Source organism: Styela clava, chromosome 7 (assembly GCF_964204865.1).
Source record: "Styela clava chromosome 7, kaStyClav1.hap1.2, whole genome shotgun sequence".
Lineage (NCBI taxonomy): Eukaryota > Metazoa > Chordata > Ascidiacea > Stolidobranchia > Styelidae > Styela > Styela clava.
Window position 1 is genome coordinate 14,179,550 of NC_135256.1, and position 12,087 is coordinate 14,191,636.

The window sequence follows — 12,087 nt, forward strand, 5'->3', positions numbered from 1 at the left end:
CCCCTAACTTTCGATCGATAAGTCTTCGGTCTCTGACCGATATTCTCGTTTTTGTCTTGTCCAGAAAAAAAAAACTAGGACACTGCTATGAGAGTTATGTAATTTTTTTTGTCCATTATCACCAACTTTGTGGGTTGTAATAATCCAGTGGTTCTTAAACTTTTTCGAGCGCGACCCAAATCTTGAGTTTTATGAATACTCGCGACCCAATCCTAAATAACGCAAAATGTGTTTTTAATGTTAGTACAGTTTGACTCAAATACAGACAACTATTCATTAGAAACAGTCCATTGACTCAGTGAGATTGATGAAACTGAAATTTCCTTTTCATTATATCTTCATTATATCAATACACAGCTCTATTTTACTTAACGCAATACGCAAGTTGTCACGGGTATCGAGGCGATTGCGAGCTTAGTTTTGATAACCGTCAGTGCCAAATATCTTCGCTCGGACAAGTGCCTTGTCGCGAATTGTAGCAGGAAAGGCGCCCGCTGTCCGTCGCAAACACGACATCCTAGCTGACCTTCGGTATCTCTCGCAATATACAACTTTTTACTCATCAAATGTGCACGCACTGCTTCGTTCGCGGTAAATGGTGCCTCGAGATGAAGTCACATTTTCTCTAGATATTGAATCTTCTAATGTCGAGAAGCGAGCTTTTTCATTGCGTCGTCTATTACGATTTACATTACCAAAAAGACACCCATTTTTGGTTATTTTATTCCACTAAGAGGACATTCCACGCGGTCAACACAACGACAAGCGACGTGCATGGTTACCGATACCATAAAAATAATACACGTGACTGGCATATCAGAATTGTGATGTAACAAAGAGCTCAAGACAGTTCTTTCCGTGAATGAAATTTTATATTTCATTATTTTTAAATACCAGAGTTTAGAAGCTAAATTGAAACATTGGGGAAGCTGAAAATTCGTCCCTCTCCTCTTAGATTGCCCTTGCATTGACGACCTTGTCGAGACCCATTTTTAAACCTTCCGCGACCCATGTTTGGGTCGCGACCCATACTTTAAGAACCACTGTAATAATCATTCTGTTGTCTGCCCTTCGATGAAGAATTTCAACTGTTTTGAAATAATTCTATTTGTTTTATTTCTATAGATTTTATTCAAGGACAATGCTGCAAACAAATCTGGTAAAAAAAGTCCAAGCAAGCGAACTAGGATAAAAAGTGGTTCTCAGGAGAAACCAATAGGACCGAAAATATCAGGAAAGGGGTAATAGCTCCTGTTCATACTTTTTGAAAAATCAACTGTCTAACTCACTCTGATATGTTGTTTCTGGTATTGGATTTGGTATAATATAGGATATAATGCAGTAAGCCATCAATACTGCACAGTCAAATAGCAATCCAAGGCTTTTTGTTCAGTTTCAAGTCTGGGTCTGCTTTAAAAATTCATGATAGTTTAACATATTGTAGGTGCATTTAGTGGAGGAAGCTCTAACATGTGCTAGCGTATAACAACCGATGGCAATAGTTGTTACTTTCAGATGTATGGACTTGAAGATAGAAGAAGTCATATTGGAACATAGGTTACGTGAACCACCCAACAGGAGCCAAAGGTCCACCAATCCTCCTGCACATAATTATACCACACAAGATTCGAACCTGCAACACCATGCAAGGTAATCAGAGCTACAATATGGCATACAAGTTCCTAATGCCCCACAAACAAAAAGTCGTAATTGAACCATGGCACCTATTCATGTAACATGTAGCTGAACTTGCAAGTCCATGCAGGCTAATCATTGGTGCAATGGCAAGAGTGTTCCTATTTCTCCGCATTGTGCACTAACCTGTTTAATTAGTGGAATAATGTCATACAACGCAAACAAAGCGACAGTAAGTCCTCTGACAAAAGACATATTTAACAAAATAATTTTTATAAGATGTGTGATATTATTTTTAAACATTACTAGGGAAGAGTCCATTGATCGAATCGCTGAGGATATGTCAGAAATAGACATCGGTCAAATAGATGACGCAGCAAAAGATGCTGTTCAAAAAGCAACAGAAGCTGCAACTGCTGTTGTCAGTGGCAACGCAGAAGAAAACAACGATGATGTAGATGAAGATGATGATGACATTGCGGAAAATGAAGAAGATATTGAGAAACAAGTTCTCGGACAAGATGACGGTAATTCTGCTAATGTAGTTATTGTCGATCATGTTAGATTTCATACTTTCCGAAGGAGTTATGAGGACCACCCTGCATTGCCGCGCTATCTTTTTGCACTTAATTATACCCCACAAGATCAAATCCTGTGAACCAAATTATGGTAATCAGAGGTACGTTAACAAGCTTGTTAAAACGCTCAACACGATGCACCAACCATGGAGGCCTTACATATTTTGCAACTCTTTAATCTTTGTTACAAAAATGTATGATAAATTTTGCTTTGTTATGCTTTTCAAATTCGTGGGTGATTTTGTACTTATCTGGCTATTACTGAATACGAGAGAAGAAAATTTAGAATCGCCGCCATCTTGGTTTTTTATCCGACAAACGTCGAGGTGAATTCGTCAATTTTTCTTATTGAAGCCACACCTTATTCTGACATATGACAATTTTCTTTTTTGTGAGTTATTGATGAAACATTCTTATGGTGTGTGCGAACTGGCCAAGTGATGGATTCCATGTTTTCAATAATTTATAAGTTTGGAGGACCTATTACAATGAAAAAGTCACATACAATTACATATTTTTTAAGTATCGATTCTGAAATCATCAGGTATTCAAAAATGCCCAGCCCTAGTTGTGAATTGACTGTTAGAGATGTTGGGTTTGTCAAAATCTGGCTAACTACTCAATTACAGAAGATGGAAGAGTTTTCTTCGAAAATTTAATACCTGATGATTTCAGAATCGAATCGAATATTTTTTTCGAATCGAATCTCGAATACTTGGGAGCTATAAAACTGTATGTACCTTATTGTATTAGGTCCTTCAGACACATTAATTACTGAAAACATAGAATACATCACTCAGACAGATTGCTGAGCACACACAATAAAAAATACGTTTTATCAATAACTCACTACGGAAAAAAGTCATATAAGTCAGAATTGCGTTGAAAAAATATGGCTTTAATGAAAAAAATTGAGAAATTCACCTCAACCATTGGCGGAAAGAAACTAAACAAGATGGCGGCAATTCGAAATTTTGCTCTGAACTGATTCGAATAATTTACTATTCGATTCGAAATGCCCAGCCCTAATGGTGCGTCATGCAAGTATTAGGAATACGCTTGCCATTGCACCTCTGATTGCTCTGCAAGTTGGCAGGTTCAAATCCTATGGGAGATACTTATCCAGAGGATTGTTTACCTTCTAATAGGCCATAGGATGCTTCATGTAACAGCTGGTTAGGTACTGCTTCTCCTCCATCAAGTCCACACATCTTAAACAAATAATTGGTTAGCTATTCCCATGGACTGGAAACTGGACGAGGTTCACCATATGAATAAAAACCATTTATCGGCTTTCCCACAAATATTTAAAAAATTTTCCCCATAATTTTTTTATGTATATCTGATGCTTCATAAATAAACCTAATACTGTTTGAAGTTTCCCTGTAGTTTAAATGATTTTGTTTTTTATCTTCAGAAACTGAAGAAGAAGATGTTAATCTTGGAACAACAATGAAATTAATGATGGAAAATTTCATAACATCATTGCAGAATTGCATCAATCGTGATCTTATTGATCGAGTCAGTATTTGGTTTATTTTATAATCAATGATAAATGTTTGAAATATTAAAAAGATATAGATATAGATTAAAAAGATATTGTTTATTATGATTCGTATATTTATACTATACTTCAATGTGTTTCACAATTATTCAACTCCGCTATGACTAATGTATGACTTTATATTACAATTTCTGTCTTGGATATTTAGATTATGAACTTTTATGATGCTTTCTGGTCTCTTCGCCTCGAAACTTAATATGAATATTTTAACCTTTTGTCCATGTATTATATAGCACATAACATAAATCCGTCTTTATATGATTTTTTCAACCATTTGGCCTTTGGCCCGCAGTATATATCAACCCCAACACAAAACGGTTGAATAAGTTTGGGATGAGTGGGGCAAATGTGATATAAGTGGGCGATAAGTGTGAACTTTGGCGCACAGTATATATCAACCCTAACACAGGACAGTGGAACAAGTTTGGGATAAGTGGGGCAAATGGGATATGGGCCGGACAAAAGTGGGGGGTAAGTGTGCTAAAAATGGGACAAGTTATTTTCGAGACGCTGGTATACCATTTTATTTACCATTTTTGTGATTTTGTTTCAGATCTGGGATTATCTTTGCCCTTCAGACTAACTTGTTGATACTTTTTGTTTTTTCCAAAAAAAGCTTAATTAGGATACTGTACCAATTTGCCTGTTGTGGCCAGCATCGTTAATTTTCAAATGATAATTAATTCTAATCGAAACTATATTTCTCTCACACAGGCTGCACAAGATTTCTGCATGAATTTGAACACCAGAGTAAACAGAAGAAAACTTGTTCGAGCTCTTTTCAATGTTCATAGATCGAGACTTGATCTTTTATCATTCTATGGTCGTCTTGTTGCAACTTTGCATCCATGTATGCCAGATGTTGCTGAAAACTTAACAACTATGCTTTTGAAAGATTATAGATTTCATGTAAGTAGTACCGTATAGCTCGCTTTCATCCTACACTTTTAAATTCCTTTTTCAAATTATTGTTTAACGACATTTATTTAGATTTTAAACGGTTAGTCTGCATTACTTGTTTTTTTCTTAATCTCCTGTTTTAATTATGTTGGCGTCAAAATTAGAACCGATTTATACGATTATTGCCTCATTGTATTTTCTTCTAGTTTAATAAACTGTTATTATACATTTCCATCATTTCATCATGGTTTTGAATAACCAGTCGCTTTGATTGACAAATGTTCCAGCACAGGGTTCTCCAATCAGGAAGAATTTAATTGTTTCAGGGGAAGACTTTTACTTGTATTTGGTGTAGTAATATAGTATTTAATATTTTTGTAATTTATGTTTATGCGCACATTACAAATTATAAATTATTCAAACTGACAAAAGCAATAGTGCAAGTTGTGAGTATCCCTATCTAATGCTTCAATAAATGTTAAACAACGAATAGAAACAATATATTTGAGAGGGGAATAAATAGTTTCAAAATAGACATAGGAATACTGTATTGAAAAAGGTTGAGAACCACTTTTCCTCTTTTCTAGCAGTTTCTGACTGACTTAACTAACATCAGAGATTGAAGTTCAAGCCATAGTCAGTCCATTATTGATGCACATAAACTCATGCAGTAGCTTATTTTAGAAATGGTGTTTGCCATTCCAATATTCATCGAAATTTCTATTGCTTTCTGTTTCAAAATCATGATTTTAATTCTATTCAACATAATCCAATTATTCTGTTGTACACTCCTGTTTTGCAGATGCGAAAGAAGGATCAAATTCACATTGAAAGTAAAGTAAAAACAGTTAGATTCATTGGTGAAGTTACCAAGTTTGGAATGATTTCTCATTCTGATACTCTCAACTGTCTTAAAGTGAGCTATGCCTATACTTCTTATTTCATCATTAAAAATTTGTAAGAGCTTTTTTGATCGAAATATAATTGTAATCTTAATATACCAATTAGATTGGATATAAAACCAGGTCCTTCATTGTCGTTTCAAGGACATAGTTCTTTGCAAACAGTCTGAATTTGCATCAGGTTATGCATCACCTGCCCTCACATCGCGAGTTACACTGGAATGGCTCGCCGGTCCCACAAGATTATTACTTGATTCCTTGCTATCATCGGGTGGTTCGAATTTCTGTTGGTCAGTTTCGGCTTACTTCACTATCAAGTCCATTTATCTGAAACAAATAACTGGTTAACCCTTTCCATGCAATTTTTATTTTTTATCAAATAATCGTATTTGCTACGCCGATTTTATGCATTTGTACCCCCACAACTAATCGATCGACTAACGAAAAACTAATGATCTTCTGCTGCCCACTGACGGCTCGTTGGAAACTTATTTAAAGAGCTTGCAATTGGCGATTAAAAAAAAAAGTTTTTTTAAAAGTGGTGGTCTGAGTCACAAACCGAATAGAAAAAAGGCATTTTTTTTCTTACGAGTTGAAACTTCAAACCGTGATAAAAAATAGAAATATTCGCTAAATCCTTTACTGTTACCGCTTCGTGGTTGGCAAACAATAGCATAATATTGCTGTAGCAATTTCGTGATCTAACTCAGAATACTTTGGTAGATGGAAGGGATAATATGTCTTCTATTACCACCCAAAAAACACCGAAATTTGCATAAATTTCAAAAACACTCCCTCGTTCCTCCGCAAATAAAATTCCCGTCGTAAACGAAAGCGAGATTTATCGTCGCTTATGTTAATCTCGAAGAAGACTTCTTATCAATAAACCAAAACCCGGAAAAACTAGACCAACAGTTTGCGACTGATTGCTAAATAAAACAGTGGAGTACATCAACGTACCCGCCGCAATCTAGCGACTTTTGTCGTTGGTACGTATACGTGCCTACCGCACGGAAAGGGTTAAAGAAATCCTTACCGTAAGGCTATAGGTCGTGGTTTGCTATGTGTTGATCATGCTGCCTCATCGATTTCCTCTTCTTCCAGTATATATATATGAAAATCCTATCCTATTCCAATGTTGTGCTAGCATTAGAAAAACTAGTTCCTTTGATTTTGTTTGAAGTATCACACATGTTAATCAACAGATTCCTCCAAAATTTTTCAAGCAAACATTACTTTGTAAAAAATTTCTTATTCAAGTTTTATACATAAAGTCAACATAGCAGAACTTTTTTGATTTTTTAACTCTGCAGCAACTCATTCATGACTTCTCTCCTCATGCTATTGAAATGGCTTGTGGATTGCTGGAAGTTTGTGGTTGTTTCTTATTCCGCACTCCTGAGACTCATTTACTCACAAGAGTACTACTTGAGCAACTTATGAGAAAACGAACAGCAAAACCACTCGACACAAGATATTCAACCATGATTGACAATGCATATTACTACTGTAACCCTCCAGAAGTTGAAAAGGTAACGGAAAATAAAAACATTTACAGTGTTCCATTCCACCAATCAGAGCTGGGAAATCTGTTAACAATTATAATCTATTCCAGGCCCCGGTTAATAAAACTGCGACTCATGACTCCACAGTCAATATATTTTCTCCCATATCTATGTTGTAAAATATTTTCGACTCCAGCTCAGAACTTTGAGAAAATCATATTTTGATTATTAAAACTTTGGCATATACAAGTCTCATTGAAAGCTGTCCATAAGCTGTTTTTTGAGTTGTAACTGCAAATTTTGACCTATTCCATCACTGTTTTCCAGACGGGAGACATTCATTCCCCATATTGTTGAGGCAATGTATGGAGAAATAAGACACATTTATCCAACGAATTACGCAATTCAAGAGTCATGTTGCACAGTAACACAAATTCTTTTCTGTAACGTTTCGTATGACCAAACTCAGACCTCCTCAGACAAGCAGTTTACAATAAAAATTCATTTGTGTTACTGTGCAGCATGACTCTTGAATTGCATAGCATAGACGCGTAGGGTTTTAGTCTTGCGCAACCCAACTCATAATTTATCCAATTTGTAATACTTCCTATTCACATGATATAGCAAAAAGTTTTTGCAGCAATATCTTTATCGTTATATTAAAATTGAACAAGTTAACGTTTAAGAAATTGTTGCAAAAATAAAAATCATTTGTAATTGACAAATTTTGTAATATTTCAAGAATGTAACTTCTTTAAGTCAGATATTTGTGCATTTGAAAATAGGTTTTTTATATGTTTATTTCTATCTCTGCAAAGGTTGTCCAGAAACCGCGACCACCTCTTCATCAATACATCAGGAAGTTGATCTACAAAGATTTATCAAAATCAACTGTTGAAAAGGTTTTGAGACAAATGAGAAAACTTCAATGGACAGAAGAACCGGTGAGTTATGCTTCCAGTATGTTTTTATTCAGCGATCGGATGAAAAGTTAAAGCTTAGAATAGCCGCAATGTTCAACTGCCGTGGTTGTTGACTTTCGCACTTACTTTCCGCCAACAAAATCCTATTAATATTATTCTGAATCTGTATGTCCTTTGTTTAATTGCCTACCCAGGTTGGTGAGAGCTAACCGAAAGTGTAGCGAGTTATCCCAACTATCTATTATAATTGTAACAAACATTATAAGGTGAAGTACGTTTTATGCTTTTGAAAAGTTTTCATGCCTTACTCTAAACAAGACTTTGTACAAGCAGCGCTGATATGTATGCTGCTATTTTTATATAATCCGGAATTTTTTATGAGCATGGGATTCGAACCAAGTACTTTTAACCAGCAACTAGGCTGTGGTGTCTATGGAAATCGATAATACACTCAGATTCTGGGATGGAGAAACTTTTGGATTTGACGCTAGATTCCGGTCGAGAAATTTTCAATTCCCGATTTCAAGTTGTACTAAATTTTGATCCCCACTGTAAATCTGATACCAAAAACTGTTAATAACGTTGAGCAAACTTGATGCTTTTTGAATTATTGTAGAATATTTTGACTTCATTTACTCCCTTCGACAGTCGAAAAATCCTCTTTCGAGGATTTTGGAAATTTCGAATCTGGGGTGTAAAATACGACCTCACCAATCTCTGACTTTCGACATTCCACAGCCTTGAATGCAATGCCGGCACGTTTGGTTCAATGGTCTACTCTAAAGTAAATAATTTTGTTCTTTCAATAGGTAAAGAATTATGCCATCAGGGTTTTAACCCAAGTTTGGAATGTCAAATTCAACAATGTACATTGTCTGGCAAGTCTTGTTGCAGGTCTTATTAGTTATCAAGATGATGTTGGTATCAAAATTGTAGACGATTTATTGGAAGAGATTAGAATAGGAATGGAGGTTTGTAGTTTGTATTGTTCATTGAATAGATAGATGTGTATTACACTGAAATCTTTTTATCTGATCACTAGAAAGCTTCAAATCCAAATTGCGATTCAAATCCTATCACTGCAGGGATACACATTGGTACCTTTGAGACTGCTGAAGCTGTGTTGCACTATAGTAAGGTCTTTGAATGCCTTAATGCATTCAATCATAAAGAAATGAAAAATATGTTCCAGCTTTACTAAAAGTAAAACCACAAAATTTTGGTGAATTATTCAGACCCAGAAAGTAGTCTTTTCGCTGCTTCAGCAGTCTATAAATACTGGAAATTTTAAATTGTTTGATCCATCAACCTTGAAAAAAAAATTTCACAACCAAAAAACTAGAATTTGGAAAAACATTCTATAGGTCCATTCCATGTCAAATAATCCTCAACTCCAATACAATTAGGATCAAACCATATGACCACACCTTGCCCTGAAATGAAAAAATTAGGTAGGTATCAGCTTCCGTTATATCATTAACTTGCCTTTCTTAGAGTGAAGGTGTAAAACACCACACAATGATTAATATGATTTAATCGTATGGAGAACACCGGTCCTTCGTTCGGTTACCAGTTTGGTTGGTATGGGAATATTTAACCATTTACATGTGTTAGATGCATAGACATTTGCAAGTCATTTGTATATAACTGCATTTTATTTTTTAGATCATCCATCCTCGATATAACCAAAGAAGAATAAGTGCGGCAAAATACCTGGGAGAATTATATAACTATCGAATGTTTGATTCAACAATTATTTTCAATACATTGTATTCATTCATTACCTTCGGTGTGAGTTATAATCACATGAATCCATCTGTACTGGATCCACCTGAACATTTATTCAGAATAAGGTATGTTGTGATGGAATTCAAGGTTATACTTGCAAGTTTTTTAAAAGCGTTTTCTTTAATTCACTCCTGTAATAGCAGTCAATGAGCTATTTTTGGAAGGTTTGAAATTACCTGTCCTATTTATTACATGCTAGGTGAGGTGGTGACCACAAGGTTTGAATCCGAGATCTTTGACTTTCAATGCCCACATAGTTTATGACCAACGCTTAACTACTAGGCCACATAGTGTTCCCTGAATTTATATAAAAGTAAATTAAAGTTTTTTTTCTAATCTTATATCAAAGTTAGTCTAAGTTATTATTATAACACCGGATTTAGGACAGGATTATTATAAATTTGATCAAAACTGGAATGATAGTTTATCCATGCATGTTCAATAATTGCCATGATAAAATTGATAAAATTTTTTCAAGATATCAAATGTTTTAAAATATTTCAAATAGAGCTTACCCCTGTTAAAGACAATATTTTTTGAATAGAGAACTGATTTATTTAAGTACTTTTTTGCACTGTAGTTCTGTACTTTTTAATTGATATTAAATATACTGATGGGAAACTTCACAGGCTTGTCTGCATACTTTTGGAAACATGTGGACAATATTTTGATAGAGGTACGAGTAAGAAGAAGCTAGATTATTTCTTGCAGTATTTCCAGGTAAGTAAAGAATTTGTGGTATTGACAAATTTAGGCAAATTTCAAAGCCGAATTTTACCATCGGTTAAGAGACAAACTGTAATGATTCGGAACCCATTGCGTTACTTTTCTTGAAACTAGTCACTAACCAGACTCGGCGGTATGACCTATCATGTTAAGCGGTAGGGAATACGCTTGCCACAGCACAACCCTGCTTGGGTTCATAGGTTCGAATCTTGTGAGGGATAATTATGTGCGAGAGGATTGCTGGACTCTTCGACGTCATAGGGTAGTTGTAACAGCTAGTCGGTTACGGCTTTCACCACCATCAAGTCCATGCATCAGAAAACAAAATCACCTTAAACCTGACATGGTAACAATACAAGAGGCCGTGGTTTGTCATATGATTTAGCCATGCTTGTGGATTTCTTCTCTCCCAGGGTATATATGTAATTCCTATCGCTTACAAGCAGTGATAGACGAAGATCCTTGCAAATTCATAAAAATGTGCTCTTTGTGAATTCACCAAAGCATATCATTACTCATTGCAGAGATACATCTGGTTTAAGAAGACTTCTTCTATATGGTCACAAACAACTGAAGGAAGTGAGAGTGAAGATGAACAGCAGACTTCAAAGTTTTTGAAACCTCCTTTCCCTGTTGAAATTGAGTATTTGGTGCAAGATACAATTGAACCACTGAGACCAAAATTAAAACTGGCTTCTTCTATTCAAGAAGCTAATAAATTTGTGGCCGATGTAGAAAAGGAAATTTTCGCAAAACTTGGTAGGTTGAAATTATGGTTGTGTAGACAAATTTTAATTTTTTTCTTCATTTGTGCAAATCTTGTAGATTCATAGTAGCCCTATTTTTCATATAATTGTTTAATTGATTTCACTGAATTATGTGAGTCTAAATTGCGATATGCCTAGACCATATCCAGTTCAAAAGCTTGCTGTGGACTCTGAAAGCGGTTGCTATGACTACCAGCACTACAGCCCAATCCCGTTTATAGCCCACTTCTGCATAGGCTTCTAAATTATGCAAACTTGGGTCTGGTTGATATCTATAGGAATTGACTCCAACACTCATGTGTGCACGATTTGGTTCATGTATTTCATGGTTCCATTACTTCCATACCATATGTGCACCCAATACAGCCATATCCCCATTCCAACACCAGCCTATCAATAAGTTTCAAGGCGTGTGTTAAATAATCATGGTTTAGAAGTATTACCTATTGCTAAATCAAAACCACCACAATACCATAACCTAATGCGAGCAGAAATTGTTACTGATTATTACTATTAATCTTGTTTGGAGAAAAGAGTTACCTTATTTATTCTAGTATAACGCACAAAATTATGTACTGCGTTATCTGTGTAATACATGAGTAAATAGCAATAGCAGTGTATAATATGTTGTCAATAAATTTTTTGATATAACCGCATGTTTTCAACAGCAGTTGTTTTGTTCTATCCACTTCTCAACAAAAAATAATACAGTGCATCATAATGGTTGCGAGTTATACTCGCATAAATACGGTACCTTTCATACAAGAATGTGATTGCTTTATTATTGCCTTTTTTTCGC

The 12,087-nt window shown here is 35.2% G+C and overlaps 1 protein-coding gene across 2 annotated transcripts in view; it reads left to right on the top strand.

Annotated features, from left to right (window-relative positions):
• LOC120327573 (regulator of nonsense transcripts 2-like) overlaps positions 1-12,087 on the top strand; it is a 62,108-nt gene that overhangs the window by 45,580 nt on the left and 4,441 nt on the right. For both annotated transcript variants that reach the window (XM_039393899.2, XM_039393898.2), the window contains exons 13-23: positions 1,126-1,241; positions 1,945-2,162; positions 3,631-3,734; positions 4,492-4,686; positions 5,480-5,593; positions 6,893-7,111; positions 7,903-8,028; positions 8,817-8,978; positions 9,673-9,860; positions 10,425-10,515; positions 11,046-11,280. In XM_039393899.2, coding sequence (XP_039249833.2) covers positions 1,126-1,241; positions 1,945-2,162; positions 3,631-3,734; positions 4,492-4,686; positions 5,480-5,593; positions 6,893-7,111; positions 7,903-8,028; positions 8,817-8,978; positions 9,673-9,860; positions 10,425-10,515; positions 11,046-11,280 — 1,768 coding nt within the window. The remainder of the gene's footprint in view (positions 1-1,125; positions 1,242-1,944; positions 2,163-3,630; positions 3,735-4,491; positions 4,687-5,479; positions 5,594-6,892; positions 7,112-7,902; positions 8,029-8,816; positions 8,979-9,672; positions 9,861-10,424; positions 10,516-11,045; positions 11,281-12,087) is intronic.